At 41.8% G+C, this 18027-nt stretch overlaps 1 protein-coding gene across 2 annotated transcripts in view; it reads left to right on the top strand.

The window, feature by feature from the left end:
• TTC29 (tetratricopeptide repeat domain 29) overlaps window positions 1–18027 on the top strand; it is a 1075828-nt gene that overhangs the window by 763578 nt on the left and 294223 nt on the right. For both annotated transcript variants that reach the window (XM_085643268.1, XM_085643267.1), the window contains exon 9: window positions 12024–12147. In XM_085643268.1, the coding sequence (XP_085499394.1) occupies window positions 12024–12147 (124 nt within the window). The remainder of the gene's footprint in view (window positions 1–12023; window positions 12148–18027) is intronic.

Below are 18027 nucleotides of genomic sequence, written 5' to 3'. Positions count from 1 at the left end.
GCATCAGGGCTCCAAGCAGTGAGCAGGCCCAAATGGCTCCCTCAATGTGAAGCACATTGTCTGAGGCCACACTGATCCCTTTATATACCCCAACCTAATCTCCTTGTATTGGGAGCTGACCCTAAGAAATGAGCTTCTTCAAAACTCTGACAAGTCATGGTGATTTTGGAGCCTTGCCGGCCCTGCCCTTGTCCCGACACTTGATTTTCATCAAATTACCGGGTATATCGCCATATAATGATAAATTTACAACACACCTTTCTTTCTATGCCTTCTTTAAATATGGGTCCTCTGATAGTGCCTTCTTGCATTGACTCAGACGTTTCTGTAACTGTATTCTACTCTGACTGTGAGCCAACTATTAATACTTCGGTCTTTTCTGAACAACATTCAGATAAATGATATCCAACTGTACCACTAGCTCTATAAGCTCATCACACTTACTAGGAGTGTAGAACTTGGCCCTTTTTGGCTAAAGTTCCCTAAATATTTTGCGTTCCCCTAAATCTTTTTTCTGACATAGTGTTGCCAACTTAGATGCTTTGGGCACTTTGCCACTGTTGATCAGTGTCAAAGTGCAAGTCCTCCCTGTGTAAAGTGTAATGGTAATTGGTTGTCCATGATTGGTATGGTGCCTTACCAGTAAAGTGCACTATGTGTGCCAGGGCTGGTAATGCAAATGCTACTAGTGGGCCTGCAGCACTCATTGTGCCACCCACACAAGTAGCTTTAAAGAGAGAACTCAGGCCTGCCACTGCAGTTCCTGCGCACATTTTGTTAAACTGCTACGTTGTCCTGACAAGTGCACCCACTTGCCAGGCCTTGCCCTTCCCTTTCGATGCACATCAGGCACCCCTATGGTAGGTCCAAGGTACCCCCTGGGCAGTGTGCAGTGCATGTGAAAGGTAGGACATGTACTAAGGTGTGTACTATGTCCTGACAGTGAAATACTCTCCATTTCGTTTTTCACTGTTGAAAGACCATCTCGCCCACAGGACAGAATTGGGAGGCTGTGTAATATGTTTTCCAGCCTATCTTCCCAAAGGCTTAGGATGGAGAGGTGAAGTTTAGTATGCCTGAACTCACAGTTTAATAACACATCATTTTGTGAAGGTGGTTTTTGCATTGTGTGTTTAGAAACCACACTTTTAGAATTGGCTGGGTTTTTGTGCTTTAACATTTCTGTGTGTCTCTGCCTGGTTGTGGATTGACTGTCTGGATTTGAAAATGATAGGATCTGGGGAATGTCTTGACCCAGGGGAGGAGGTGAGACAGCAACAGGCTGACCTGCATCTGGAGTGTAGGGGGGAGGAGTAGCCCCTAGAGGTGAAGAGGCCTAAGTTGCTGCCATAAAACAATGGTCTCATCTCCTGCTGAGTGATTGAGAATCCAGACCCCCCACTAATTAAAGGAACAAGGTGTCACTCGCAGGGAGGCACCCAAAACTGGTTTGAGCAGGGGTCAGTGCCCCCCTGAACACAAAGACTTCAAAGACATTTAGAAGTATAGCTATGAGAGCTGATGCCCCTGAACTTTGGAGAAATGGAGTGATTAAGACTGAAAAGGATTGAACCTACTTTATGTTCAAGAGGAACCTCAGCCAAGGAAGAAACAGCTGAAGAGACTGATGGAAAGGACTGACCCTTGCGTTGTGTTCTGGGGCTGGCCTGCAGTTTGCTGCTTTAACCAAGGAGAGGCTAAAGTGACTTTGCTGTGTCCCCCTGCTTGAAAGGACTTTGCTGTGTGCTGTGTCCGGAAGTAACTTATCCCCAAGGGCTCCGAGGTGAGCTGGCTCCCTGTTGCGGAAATTCAGGTACACAAAAGTTTCCCAGAGAGTCTCATCAACGCTGTGTGCATCTGCTTTTTGCAGTCTGAGACCCTCGTAAGAAGTGCCCTGTGATCCTGGGCACCTGAAGTCCAAGCGAGTCTCAGCGACGCTGTGTGCGTTTGCTTTGTGCAGCCTGAGACCTTCGTGAGGATTGCCCTGTTATCGTGCACCCGGAGTCCAAGTAAGTCTCAGTGGCACTGTGTGCGTGTGCTTTGTGCATCCTGAGACCTTCGTGAGGATTGCCCTGTTATCGTGCACCCGGAGTCCAAGTGAGACTCAGCAACGCTGTGTGTGTGTGCTCTGTGCAGCCTGAGACCTTCGTAGCACCAGCGGCCCGGACTGGCAGAGCTGCCAGAGCGGGACCTCAAACCAACCCCGTCGAGGGAGGGCTCTAGTTCCACTGCCCGAAATCCACAAGTTGCATCGGAGGCCCAAGTCGCGGGAAGAAGAGAGTAGAGCGAGGTCGCACCCCCCCCCCCCCCGAGGTAACGTGTGTCGCCGCATGGGGTGGGGTGCGGTCTCAGAGGGGGACGCACTCGGCCTCTCCCATTCCTGCAGCGCGAGCCTCTGCTTCGGCTCGTATCGCGGCCGGTACTTGCCAAGGAGTGGCAGTACCGGGACCGGAGTACGGAGGTGCACTTTGGTTTACATCATACCCGTGTGGGGACATCTATTGACGGAAGCTGACCGCGAGTCAGTACGAGTGGCGGAGAGACCACCTAAGGCACCGTGAACAGTGCTGGAGTGTATTACGCTTTGCATTATTTCTGCATTACAAACTACCTGATTGTTGTAATATGCTTTGCATTATTTCTGCATTACGAACTAGCTTAAGTGCATTGCGCATTGCATTATTTCTGCAATACAAACTACCTGATTAGTATATTATGCATTGCATTATTTCTGCATTACGAACTACCTGATTGTTGCATTACGCATTGCATTATTTCTGCATCACGAACTGCCTGATTGTTGCATTACGCATTGCACTATTTTTGCATAACGAACTACCTGATTGTTGCATTACGTATTGCATTATTTTGGCATTACGAATTACTTGATTGTTGCATAACGAACTGCATTATTTTTACATTGCAAAGTGCCTGATTCTTGCATTACGAACTGCATAGCATTTTATTAGGACTGCAGTGGATCATTTAGAATTGCTCATTAATATTGCCAGAACTTACAAGGGCTGGCTGGCCTAGTAACCCGCCAGGAGGAATATTAGAAATCGCATATGTTGGATTTATATCGTGTGGTCTTATTGTATATCTTTTTATATAAATGTATACTTGTTTTTATTAAACTCGTGTGGAGTCCATTTGTGGTGTCATCATTGGTTTACTGAGAGCGTGGTTGCAAATACTTTACACACTTGCCTTGATGATAAGCCTGGCTGCCCGTGCCAAGCTACCGAGGGGTCGAGCATGGGCTATCAGAGAAAGTGTCCTTCTTTTCCCTGACGTGGAAGCAAGGGTCCCTATTTGGCCTAAGGTACCTATCTCAGCCAACTAGCGACCCACAGGTCTAACAAGGAGGGTTAATCACTTGTGCCAGAACATCTTCTAATTTACTTTGCAGCCCTTGATAGAACAAAGTTGCTCTCTTTTATTCTGGCAAACCAGTTTCATGTACCAAGCGATTACATTTGGTGATATAACTATTTTAAAGTCAATAACTTGTTATCTAAAGAAAGAGCGTGTGTTTCATTGTCAAACAATTGCTGCACCTGATCACAGAAAGCAGAAAAATGATAACCCAAAGTATCATTTGTCTCTACCAACGGAAAGTTCCAGAATGCTGCATTCCCACTTAAATATAACAAAATAAAAACTTAAATATAACAAAATAAAAACAACCTTAGTTAAAGTATCAGTAAAACTAATACATTTGCACCAAAAATGTAATTGACACTGATTATGGATTAATGCAAACATCTTTGGATCTCCAGAAAATATTTCTGAGGGTGCTAATGGTGTTATTGGTGTCTGTACCGAACAGATGATGTCCCTTGAATGGCGTGGTAATGCTCATTAATGGACATTCTCGGACTCTATGGACAAAGTTATTTGACTAGCTTAATTCTCTGTTTTTTTACATTCTACTGATCTCTTATTGAACTACAGTTAGTTCTTAATATACATAATATTCCCATGACTTTCCTAACCTGAACACATTATAATTTTTGTATAACCTCTATGGTCAGGGACACAGTCGTGTGTAGGGGTCTCCTCAATAGATAATACACTACAAGATAAATTGAAGGTAGTTGGGATCTGGAAGGTAATGAAGCCAAGGATGTGAGATGCCTAGTAGGCGGATTTGCGACACTCATACCCTACCTACTACACTAGCTAAAGGGGAACACAAAATGAAGACTGAAGAAATATAGCTGCCACTTTGTTTATATACACAGAAAGTTTAAACCTAACATATAACCCCGGCTCCCAAGATCTGAAAGAGTTAGCAGCACCCTACATTTGTTTCATTTGACAGCCAAACTTTGTCGTTTTGCCCTCATACCAGGGAATTGTTGATGGTAAAACACATTTGGCTATTAACCAAGCCACAGGGATGTGGGCGTATTTTAGCAACAGCTTAAAAGAACAAAAGCATGCAATGTTAAAACCTACACCTGCAGAGATGTTCACTATATTGACAGCATTAAAGGCAAGTTGAGAAGAAACAGAACTCACCGCTGTTGAGGAGTCTTCCACTTCTCTGGTCTCAGATAACCTGGCATTTCATGGACAAAAGGGAGTGCTGCAAAGAAGAGTTGAAAAGAATCCTGGGATCGTGCATTCAACTATTTCAGAGTGATGGGACCAGATTATTTAATTGAGATATTATGCCTTGAGCACTGCCGTTTATATTGGTATTGTGGCATGCTGGATATTTAAAGCAGGACTTAGGGTCAAAATCCTATCCGGCAATATTGGAATATCAACAGGCTTCCAATTATCCAAATATGAGGAAGGTGAATAACATTTATAAATGGTACTAAGCTAATATTATTATTGCATGTGACCAATGTGATCATTGATAAAGAGGGGCTTCTAAGACCTACTTTGGTAGGTGAGTTAGTTATTAGTTCTAGTGATACTGTTAATAAAGGGGACGCTTGTTTAATTTTTCAAAAAGAATATCATAGTAAAGATTTGATCATTCAAATATTTTGTAGGTTGATGCGCAATTGCTGAGCTCTTAATTAATAAAGCCCCATTTGTGGTTGTCTATCAACTATATGGTCCCAATACAGATGGAAGTGAAATCCTACATATGATTCCTTTGCAAAGTACTCTCCCTTCACTCTATTAATGTGGCTGTGTAGTCCGGTTTTTATCGATTTTAGAAAAGGCACCATCTGCTTAGTAGCAACCAACAATGTGAAAGGCATGAAAAGTGTGAAAGTGAATATTGGTACTTTAAAAAGAGATTTTCCTCAATGTATTTCTTATTTGGCCCTAGATGAAATTAAAATTGGCAGTCAGTACAAATATGCCCAAAATAATGTTTTGCCTCATGAGTTGCTTGTATTAATAATTACATTGGATAAATTCACTTTGAATGTTCTGATCCATGATAGATTAAATAATGCATTCTTAGAGTACATTCAGAGTCCTGGGAATTTAACCTTTGTTCTGAAAATGTCACAGTTCTTTGGTATGATGCCTAAATTGGCCCATCTCATGATTCTCCATTAAAAACCAAACAAACTGTGTTAAGAACTCTGGGAAGCCTATGATGTATTCATCTCCATTGAATTAATTTTAACCTAAGAGGTGAATCTGAGGAGTACTTGTTCAAAAGAACAATGGCTCGAATGACACAAAACATCAGACCTTGACCTTTAGATTTGAGCCTAGGCCTGAGTCGCATCTGTTTATGGATGAAAAAAAACTCACTCAGGCTCAATGATGGCAAGACTGAGGTCATGATTCTGGGAAAAAACTCCTCTCTTTGGAGCCCACTGCATTGGTCTGACTCCCTAGGAGCCCTGCCCACTCCATCTCAGAAAGTTACAAATCTGGGCTTCCTTCTGGATGATAAATCATCTATGAAGCCTCAGGTGGGCCCACCGCATTGGCCTGACTCCCTAGGAGCCCTGCCCACTCCATCTCAGAAAATTAAAAACCTGGGCTTTCTTCTGGATGGTAAATCATCTATGAAGCCTCAAGTGGGCCCACAGCATTGGCCTGACTCCCTAGGAGCCTAGCCCGCTCCATCTCAGAAAGTAAAAAATCTGGACTTCCTTCTGGATGATAAATCATCTATGAAGCCTCAGGTGGGCCCACAGCATTGGCCTGACTCCCTAGGAGCCCTGCCCACTCCATCTCAGAAAGTTACAAATCTGGGCTTTCTTCTGGATGATAAATCATCTATGAAGCCTCAAGTGGCCAAGGTGACTGCCACTTGTTTTGTGTTACTTAAATGTCTAAAAAAAATCATTTGGATGATTCCTGTTCCTGCTAAAGGACTGTGATCCGGGACTTTGTCATATCCAGATTGGATTATGGCAATGTGCTGTATTTGGGAGCCGACAAAGCAACAACCCGTCGGCTGCAGATATTGCTGAACGCAGCCACGTAGTTTCCCAAATCAGCCTTGGTCTCCAATCTTCTTCGTGAGTTACACTGGCTTGTGATTCCTAACCACATCAAGTTTAAAGCTGTATGCTATATGTTCAAGGCTAAAGCAGGACTTGGGACATGTTAAATTCAGGATTTGGGGCCATATGTAGATAATTTCTATTTACCGATTCCTAAATACCGAATTTTACTGATTCGGTATTTATGAATCAGTAAATAGAATGTAGGTAAACATTCGGTAATTTTTACCGATTCGATAATATTCGTTACTACCGATTCGGTATTTACCGAATTGGTAATAAGGAATACCTTCCCATTCATTCCTATGGACCTGGAGGCCCATAAGAATGAATGGGAAGCCATTCACTATTACCGATTCGGTAAATACCGAATCGGTAATAGGGGGAGCATATTCAAGGGTGGCAGCGTGTCACATTGATACCCTGTTGCACCCCTGAATCGTGCATGTGTGCACATGTGGCGCACATACATGCCCTAAGGGCATGTATGTCTGCCACATGGCACTTTGAAAAAAGCAAATTATTACTTTTTTAAAGGTATTCGGTATTTACCACCAACTTGTAGTTGGTGGTAAATAACGAATCCTGAATGCAAAAATGCACTCACTTGAGTGCCTCCTACATAGCTTTTAAGGATTCGGTATTTTACCGATTCCTTAAAATAAGGAATCGGTAAATTACCGAATCCTTAAAACCTGCCTTCTACATTAGAAAGGGCTAAATACCGGTCGGTAACGGGAAAATTACCGATTTTCAGCCGTTACCGACCGGTATTTACCTACCTACATATGGCCCTTGGTATCACTGTATCATCCTCCTAGATCTCTGAGATCTATGAATTGCACCCTGTTCAATGTGCTTATGTTCCACCTGACTCTCATGAAAGGGCATTCCTTTGCATATTCGAAACTCTGGAATTCTCTTCCAGTCACTGAAACTTCCTGCATCACTTCCTGCTTTTTACAAAGGTCTGAATACTTGGCTTTTCTAATCTGCTGTGCCTATGCACCCCTCCTATCTCCTATCTGCCATGTGCCATGAAGCTTACATTGATGACCTAGCCCCGAGGCTTCTGTGCCTATGCACCCCTCCTATCTCCTATCTGCCATGTGCCATGAAGCTTACATTGATGACCTAGCCCCGAGGCTTCTAGAAGTTTATGCGGAGGCTTATGATGCTGGACATCTCCCCCCAACCTTTTGGTTATGCTTCTAAAGCCTGATAAAGCTGCTAATCGTTGTGACTCTTATCGGCCCCTTTCAATTAATAATATAGATGCCAAGATCCTGGCGAAGATGATTGCTATCCGGTTTCAGCCGCTTGTCCCCCTATTGGTACTCCCTGACCAGTCGGGGTTTGTGCCTGCTAGGTCTACCACTCACAATTTGTGCACAGTTTTCACTACCTTACATTATTTTGACCCAGACTTCCAGTCAGTGGCGGTGCTGCTAGATGCAGAGAAGCGTTTGATTCCCTTCAGTGGGACTATATGTTCACTGTTTTAATAAGGATGGGCCTTCCACCGTTGTTCCTTCAATGGATTAGGGTGCTGTATACCGCGCCCATGGGAACAGTGTGTCCTGAACTTCCAGACAAAACCCCTCCAAAAGGGACCATAAGCAACCCCAGATAGGTTTTACCCTACTTGGACTCGTCAGTAGTTTATAGCTTAACTACTGTGGCACAGTGAGCACAGGACTTATGCCTGGGCATGCCTGTGACACCTAGGGCACAAACTGCAGCAACAACAAGGGGAAGGACGGTGCTTGAATTCATCATTCTCAAACAGTGACATTTTACTCTGGCCGCATTCTGCCCATCACTTTTGCCCACCATCCCACTCTGTACGAAGGCCTGCCTTGTTCTCATTCTGTGTCGAGCCTGCTCTTCATGAGAACAGTCAGTCCTGAACTTCTTTTCAAGGCAGCCCCAGAAGGAACCACAAGCAACCCCAGGCCCGTTGTGCCCTACTTGGATCTTGTCAATAGGGTGTAGCTTGAGCCCTGTGCTGCATCAACAAGGTGATAGGTGGAATGCTTGAATTATTCTCAGCCACTGGCAATCGCTTGGGCGACATCCCTGTCCATCATTTTTTTGTCCACCTTGCCATGTAACAAAGGTCTGCCATATGCATATCAACACCAACCATGCTCCTCATGAGAACAGTCCATCCCTAACTGCCAGGTGAGGACCACAAGCCACCCCAGTACATTTTTGCCGTTCTTGGGGCTCATTAGTAGGGTGTAGCTTGAGTCTTGTGCCACACTGAGCATTGGAAACATGTCTGGGCTTACTAGTTGCACCTAGGCTGTCAACTGCAACAACAACACTATGATGAATGAAATGCTTGAATGAATCTCAGCTACTGGCAATCGATGATGAGACACTTGAAGAAATTTAATATTTTCCTGGAAAACTAACAATAGCAAATATTGCACAACATGTGACATTCCAATGCATTACTTGGGTAATTAGGTTTCTTAATACAGTTTTGATTTGCAAAAGGATTTGATGTAGCTTGGTGGTTGTTAACCTTTTAGCTCCTGCAGACCCCCACTTAATCAATACTGGAACCCAGGGACCCCACTGAATCATTATTTGAAACCGGTCCCCTCCACTGAGTCATTACTGCAAGCCCAGGATCCTGGCCTTAGCATTTTCAATTATTTGAACAGCAAAGCAACGCACACATACAGAAACAAGCATTCATTAAACAAATATACAGATGATGAAATATTGTATTTAATTCACAAACAAATATAATATATATTAATTATTATAGGAAAGGTTGGAGATTTTCTAAATTCAATTGAGGCCACTCATCATCCATACTTCTCTTGTTTGATGCACGTGCACTGCTCCCACAAGTCAATTTAAGGATACTCACTTTTTTAGACTTCAATTTCAAATTCCTTCACATTTACAGAATGTTTAAAAACAAATAGTTTTACATTTTGCTTCTTTATTTACATACACTTTGCTAATCTGTTAATATTTAATTTTCTAGTCCGTCGTGGACGCCCGAGTAAGCTTTGCGGAGCCCCAGGGGTCCAGGACCACAAGTTCAGAAACACTGTAGCTGTATGTAGATCCGGAGCAACAACTGTTTACATGGCAGCCAAACAATAACACACCTAACATATTGCATGAGATGCAATTATATTACATTAAATATTTATATAGCATAGTAGAAGTTTACATTACAGAAGAAATATTAGCATAAATGTACAACGGAACAATTCTGTAACAGAAACAATATTCCACAATGTATTACCTGAAGTAGAAAATTGATTGGGAGCAAAAGATGACAACATTTAAGTAACTAGTTATCCAAATAAATGGCTGTGTGAGGATTAAGATTTTCTGCTCACACACTGATTAAGAAAACCGGAAATGTGCTCAATAATTTCGAGAATGCTACTTATGCACTGATCTGCAGTAAAGCTACAGGTTGTCAGAGCTACAGGAGGCTATGAATGATGAGAATTCTCAAGTTTTTTAAAAGTAGAATCTCATAAGGTATTCCTTAGAGAATGTAGAAGGGAGTTCCAGATCTTGGGTGCTTGGGATAAAGATTGTACCAGGGTCCACAGTTTTTGAAGGCCAGTGCTTTAAGAAGAAAGGATTCTCAACTACAAGGGGGCAAGAGCCTCAGATTAAGGCAGCTTTCTGTCACATAGATCAGAGATACATTTTGCATGAGCTTGCATGCTTGTGTGTTAGGCAGGCCATTTTAAAGATAATTCATGCCTCAATAGGAATCTATTGTGTAATAAGAATGGGTTTAATATGGTCAAAATTTCTTCTTGCTACAACTAGTCTTTCAGTGGCCTGCAGGGCAGCTTTGAGTGGCATAGAATGCACTTTAGGTGTACCTAATAAAATAGTGTTTAACTAGTCTAGTTTTGAGAGTACTAATGCTTTGACTATGTTTCATACCTGATTCTGGTTAGCAAAATGTAATCCCTCTAGGATGTTTCAGCAGTGTACTTCTAACTGAATTGTTAACATGAGCCTGAACATTCTCTTTGGTCTAGAATACATCCATGTGTTTTGGTACAACTACTAATTGAGTGCTTGCAATGAAAGATATTCAGAGAGACCAGGCATGTGTTGACTGGTAGTTTGATATGATGTGGTGAGATCAGCAAAACTCTGTTTACGCAGGATTGAGTTTTAAGTGCTGGTGTCCTATCCATGATTGCAGGTGCTTGGTATTCTGAATCAGGTGAGATTTTTCTTCAGGAGAGGAAGGTTTTAGGTAAAGCCGAGTATCATTGACTCGCTAAAAAGTGTTGCCCGAGGTATTAAGAAAAGTTCCCAGACGTTTACTATAGTGGCTAAAGATGACTGCTTACAAGTATCAAACACTGAGTTACTCTTGATAGAAGTGGTCTAGGATTTGATAGTGTCTGTTCCTTTTTATTATAAGTTAGAATTTGTTAGTTAGACATGATGAGATACTTGTTGGAACCATTCTACTAATACTACCTAACCCCTTTTATAAGTGTTTTAAGTAGGGTATCGATTGCAGCTGAGGAATCAGGAAGAAAATGTAGACATGAGTAACTAGATTCTAGAAGGCATAGGGCATCCTTAACAATTTGAGTATGGCTGCTTTAGTGCAACATCCTGCTTTTAATCTTTATTTTTGGTGACCTATGAGGTTATTAGCTAGGATTAATTTCTTCATCCGTGAATTGATGTGTTGCTCAAGGTCATAACTAGATGAAAATTTTGGATATCTTCAATATCAGTGGAAACAAAGGTTGCGATATGTAAGTATTCCGGTTTCTGCTCTCCTTGTTCTGTGTCCTGTGTGGCTGATCTATATAGCGACCAATAAATCCATGCTCTAGACTGCACACTATGTTGTTTGCATTGTTTGTCTCTGTGGTTCCCACCTATCTAATTTTCCATCGGCCAATAGATTGGGCTCAACTCCCAGACCCTCCTTCCCCACTTCCTAGACCGAATCTTGTCCTGCGCATGTTGTGTTGGTGGGTGGTTATGCTCAAGGTAGGAGTTTCATCAAGACATTTCATATTGGGGAGGTCTGAATATTGCAAAGCAGGGGACGTTCGCATGGCCTAAGTGCAAGTAGTGGATCTGGCCAGACATGAGCACGTGAGCAGTACTTAATTCTGTTTCCGAGCCAGTGCAGAAGAAGGTGCCACCACCAATGCCATGCACAGTGGTGACCCTGATGCATTAGTATACTCCATCCACCCAGCTGCTGAAGGCCGGGCCTGCACGTTCTCCCATCCTAAGTCCATATTGTCAGCACCACCAGGGCTTGCCAGGAGGAACCTAGCCAACATGACAGAGTTCTTCCATCAGTCTCTGACATGTCTGGACCCTCTTCCCCCTCTAAAACCTTTTATTGCCTGCAAAGCGTCTAATGATGAAGATGGCCTCACCTTAAAACCCATCTTTAAACTCCTCTTTGTGCTACTATATTCTTGATTCCGGAAGGTATTTGACTGATAAACGGTACAACAGTAGTTACCATTATGTTTTCAATAATAAATGTTTGATCCTACATATTAATTTATCCTAACCTTTAGTTTGTTTATATTTCAGCCAAGGAAAAATATTTGAAGGTATTCAGTACTTGGAGAAGTTCATTGAAATTGCCAAAAGTAACAACCTCCGTGAAAGTCTCATAGAAGCATGTACATACCTTGGGGAAATTTTCAATGTAACAGTAAGTACTGCTTCCACAAGTGCTGTGATTTAATTAATAATACAGATTCCCTATCTATACCATTGAAAGTATGATTTCTATTAAGTGTGTAATCCTTTCTATATGCAATTGTTGGACTTCTATAAATGAACAATATGATGATATTTATTTTATTGTTGTATTGCAAAGTAAAATCAGTGCTCGTCAGGTTTAATTACCCAGTGAAAATCTGCAGTTTTTAACATTAGATGTTACTTGCAGTAGTAGTGATCTGATGCTTCAGATGAAATCATTTGTATTTATGTTTCTTTTTTTAAAAAAAAAACATTTTTATTAATTTTCTTGTAAGCAAACCAACAAGACACTTGAAACATCACGTTGCCCATCATTTCTGCTAACAACATACACCACTTGGCAATACATAAGTGGATCCCAGACCAGCACATTGCCGCATAGCCGGTAATAATCTCTGACCCCTCCATCCCTGGGGCCTCCCCATCAGTCCGAGTCCGAGGATTCATCTTGTGACAGCGGTGGAGGGTTGCATATTTCTCCTCTGAATTTGTTCCACGCCCCCCAAACCTTGTCCCACTTTCGGGGGCACCCCCGCCTGATAAACACAGAGTGTTCCGCAAACATTGCTGCATCCATGTCCCTTCCCCATGCGGTCAGTGTTGGTCCCCTCTCCGCCCCCCATTTTTGGGCTATGTTCCTTTTAGTCGTTATGATCCCCAGTGTCACCCAGTTCTGCGCCTGCCGATTGAGGTCATTGGGCTCCCACACATTTAGCAAGCATCGCCGGGGTTTATGTTTCTTTTTGATGACATGTTTAAAGATATATTCTCCTTAGCTAGTGGTATTTGATGAGTTAATTTACTCCCTGGAATACCCTAACTCTGCCTATTTTATCAGGCCACGTGGCCCATACTTTACAATGGAACATTTATTTCCTTTGAGTCACCCATTGTAGAACTAGCTTGGTCAGATGTAGATGAATACTTCAAAACTTCTGCTCATTAACTGTGATCCTGATTTTTACTCTATTCTATGTGGGTTTACACCACACCTATGCAGCAGGTGTGGAATCCGAAATGGGACATTTACACAGATTTATCTTTACAAATGCATATGGAAGCAGTCATAAAAACTGCTTCCACCAATCCACTATCCTGAAGCTTATCTTACTATGATACTGTGTCTTCAGCCAGTTTGCATTAGTCAGAACTTTATATCAACTTAGAATGATGTGCTGTTCCACCCTGGTCCCCACCATGCTTTCATGTTCATTGGCTAGTCAGCATCATCAGACACAGGGTGCCACAAGTCAGCACTCCATCACGCTGTGTTTACTCTACTGTTACGATTGGAATTGCAATATATGTGTAAGGTCACTGGTCAGTGTGTGGAATGTGACACTGCAGCTGTATGTTAACATTTTAATGGATCCTTTCCAAGTCAATAAAGTCCTGAAGAAATAGCTCTACATAAAGGACTCTCAACTAGGCGAACAAGCGCTTCATACATACTTGAACATTTAGGTCCAGATTACGACGGCGGTCGGATTTGCCTTCGACCGACACCGTTTTGGTGAGGGAACCGCCCGACCATAGGTCGGCGGTTCCGAGCACCTGATTACAATGCAACTGCACATGGTGCCGTCACAATCTCCTATTTCCCTATGGTAGCTTGTGCAGCGGGTGGAAACTGTCCACAGCCCAAACTCTCATTGAGAAATGGGAGTTTGTGAAAATCCCTGCACCTTGTGGCAGGCACCTCACGGTTTTCCAGGGAGGCACCATAGGGGGCCCCCCCGACCCTTAAGCGAGGGGCCATGAGGGGAAGAGGGCCCTTCTAAGGGCCACAAATGTCACTTTCCAACAACCTTTCCATGTCGGAAAGACCGACATGGAAAGGCTGTCAGAAACCGACATCATCATCTCAACAGAGGAAACGCCGTCCTTAAGGGATTATGAGGAGCTTCCAACCAACCGACGAAGGCACCGGTCGGTCCCTCTGACTGCTGCCTCTGATTGCACGCATCCTAATGCGTGGGTCGGACCGCAGCAGTAGACGTGGTTCAGACCGCACCCGACAAGTGTCGGTTGCGGCCTGAACCACATCGCAATGACGCCCTTAATAACAATACTTTAGGATGGTGTATTGAGTCATAAGTTGCTCATTTTCATTGATTTTACCTTTAATATCGTGTTCATACTTTCCTGAGACTAGTACTATATTTGTTAGAGTATGTTGTTTTACTCACTGCAATTTCAGGGTCGCCAGAGGGTGTTCCTGCTACCACTGAAACAACCTCTGCTACCTCTAGCACATGTGGCTAAGCTGACATGGTCCCTAATGCGAGTAAGGAAATTAGGCCCCTGGTCTCTGGTTCAGCAGTAAAAAACACAACTAAATGTGGCCCCTCATAACTCTGGGCTGTGGCACCGCTGCACCTGCTGCACTACTGATAGCCTTGCCCCTACCTACCATTATGCCTGTGAGAACGATCACAGGGTAGGATGAGGTACACTGAGCATATGGGAGTCTGAAAGAAAAAAGTTTATTTTCTGCTGCTCACACACCTTATCCATGACAACCTCTTTGGAAGTAACAACTAATGTTGATGCACACGCAAAAATTAAAACACAATGTGAAAAATGTAAGAAAAGACAATATTCATTCGGGCTTCTGTTCTTCTTTAATCTTCAATAGAATCTTCCACTCCCAACGCGTTTCGTCGCAATAGGGATTAACCCAAAGGCCTTCCTCAGGGCTGGAAGTAACATAAAATTACAAAAGATGGAATCTTCCATATTCAAATACAAATTACAAATAAATTTAAGTGAGCCCAAAATACAAGCTCGTGTAGAGGAAAGGAATCATGTGCATATGAAAAGACATGCAATCCTTGCACATTTGCTCAATATTTATATGCATATAACATGTCAGAGTTATCTCACTCACATGCAGTAACATAATGAACCGATCGTATAGTGTGTGGCCCAAGTGCCCTATAATTCACAGTTACAACTCACTAGGTATTTTATCATGAATCCGTATTGGTGATACCACCCAAACCTAGTGAAAAACATGCTATGTAAATCACCCGATCTTAAATACTTTCGTACCTTAAGTTCTCTTGATCCAATGTTTCCTAAAGTAATCCATATTAAATTAATATTAATAACTGCGAGACACAAGAGGCATAGGTAAATCAATCACAAGAGCGGTTCGCCCGCTATTTAACCTATTATTTCTTACCTCCTAACATTTCCATTCATAGTCAAATTCACTCCGAGTTCCTAATATTTATGTCACTTTTCAATGCTGCCAAGTGCTCCCTAAAGAAAACAATCATGAAAGACTGATATAAAATTATAAGCAGATTAGATAAAGTAAGCCAACAGTAATCTAAGTTACTGGCACTTATGCTATTAATCACCTCTCACCTCACACAATTAGTGAAATCAACAACTCTGTTTCCCACGTTGGCCAATTTGCTCAAAATTATTTTCCAAGTAGGTACCCTGGAGTACCGGGACCTACGATTAAAATAAATAAAAATATTCAAAATGGACTGCCTAATTCGTTTAATGCTACTGTCGCCAGCCCAATTCGCATTAAATTATAGATCAAAACGGGACTATCTATGCTCCCTGTTTAACTAAATATTATTCCACTATATCGAAATTTGTAAAAGCAACTCTAAAGTAAATTGCACTAGAATAGATAAAAAACGAACAAAATTGAATGCAAAAAATTGAATGCAAAAAGTAAGGGGGTCAAATTAAACCCCCATATCAAGAATCTTTTAAACAAGCATCTGGTTTCAAAATAAATTCAAAAGAGAGTTCTTCTTATAGGAAATGCCCAACGGTATTAGCTATGTTCCTATGTTTCACAGCCACAATTATGATCAAGTGTCTCAAAGCTACCAACAGCTACCATCATGAAACATACTTTACTGACAACTACAATTGAAAGATTAGTTCACATCGCTATAATGCCTAATCACCCAGAAAATATTGTAGCTCATGGTCATAATTAAGACCTGCTTCGACTGCCCTCAAGTGCATGATCCACCTAGCCTCTTGTCTCCACAGTTGGAGCTCCCTGTTCCCACCTTGTGGGTCTAATCTAACATGCTCAATACCAAAAAATTGAAAAGACTTAGATGGACCTTGTACTAAGCAGTTGTGAACATGTTCTACAATCGGATATCTAGAATCATTGTATTTAACTGCTCTCATATGCTCACTGGCACGATCTTTTAATGCCCTAATTGTACTGCCCACGTATATTCTTTGACATTTACACATAATAACAAACACCACATATTTGGTACCACAATTAATATTGGTTAAGATGTCGTATGTTTGAACCTTATCATCCATAAACTGTTTTGTTTTGTCTCTTGCAAACTTACACATACCACAATGTCCACATTTGTAGAATCCCTTACTGAATTGTGATAACCATAACTCCTGTTGCTTATCAATAGGGTAAATGGGACTCAATAATGTACCTAACGTCTTACCTCTGCGAAAGGTAATTTGAGGTTTATCACCTAGAAATGTTTTCAATGTCCTGTCTGCTTTCAAGATGTGCTAGTGCTTATTCAGACTCTTATATAACTTTTTACTAATAGGATTGTAATCAGCAATCATCCTAATAATAGGTGCTTCCGGTGTCACAATCTGAGTTGGCTTCAGTGTAGATGCTCTATTTATCTTTAGAGCTCTATGTTTAGCTTTAGTAATGTCTAGTCTAGAATAACCCCTTTGGATAAATCGTCTTTCAATGGCCGCAATGCATACCTTAAATTGACTTTCTTCACTACAATTGCGACGCGCTCTCATCATTTCACCAAATGGAATCGCTTTTATCTGATGCCGAGGGTGTGCACTATCAGCATGTAATATGGTGTTACATGAGGTGGGTTTTCAATACATATTACTATGAATCTTACTGTCTTTCACATACAATTCCACATCTAAAAACACCAGTTTTGTAGAACTTGCATACGATGTAAATCTTATATTCATGTCATTATTGTTAAGATAACTAATAAAATCCTGCAATAATTCCACTGTGCCTGTCCAAATCATTAAGCAGTCATCTATATAACGTCCCCAGTAAAGGATCTGATCATTCCAGCGACTGCCTGATGGGCCCCATACCACCATCTCCTCCAGCCAACCCATAAACAAATTTGCGTAGTCCGGTGAAAATCTGGAGCCCATAGCCACTCCCTGCGTTTGCCTAAACCATTCCCCTTTGAAGAGAAAATAGTTATTGCATAATATTAATTCTGTCATAGTCAACAACATTTTAGTATGTTCCCATTGACTAGCCGGTCTTTTTGATAGAAAATGGCTAACCGCTTTTAAGCCCAACTCATTACGTATACTGGTATATAATGATACCACATCAAGTGTTACAGGCATGATATCTGTTTCCCAAGTAATATCACCCAAGCTATTAAGAATATGCCTAGTATCCTTAATATGTGAAGGTAGGTTAACCACTATTGGCTGTAAAAACAAGTCCACATATTGTGACAGGCGCTCAGTAGGTCCACCAATCCCAGATACAATTGGCCTCCCTGGTGGAAAAGGGAGGTCTTTATGAATTTTTGGTAAGGTATACAAGCATGGATATCTTGGCCGGTTCACTTTTAGATACAAAAACTCATCATCATCAATAAGAACATTGTCATGCCAATTATTAAGATGTTCATTAATCTTAGTAACAAGAGAGAACATTGGATTATGAGCAATTCTTTCATAGCATTGTACATTATTCTGTAGTGTATATATTTCCTGTTCATAGTCAGTCTTATTCATCACGACAAGGTTTCCCCCTTTGTCCGCCTTCCTAATAATTAAATTGGGGTCTTCT

The sequence above is a fragment of the Triturus cristatus genome, chromosome 2_2, assembly GCF_964204655.1.
Source record: "Triturus cristatus chromosome 2_2, aTriCri1.1, whole genome shotgun sequence".
Lineage (NCBI taxonomy): Eukaryota > Metazoa > Chordata > Amphibia > Caudata > Salamandridae > Triturus > Triturus cristatus.
The sequence above is the reverse complement of the archived record's forward strand: the minus strand, read 5'-3'. Positions and strand labels throughout refer to the sequence as shown.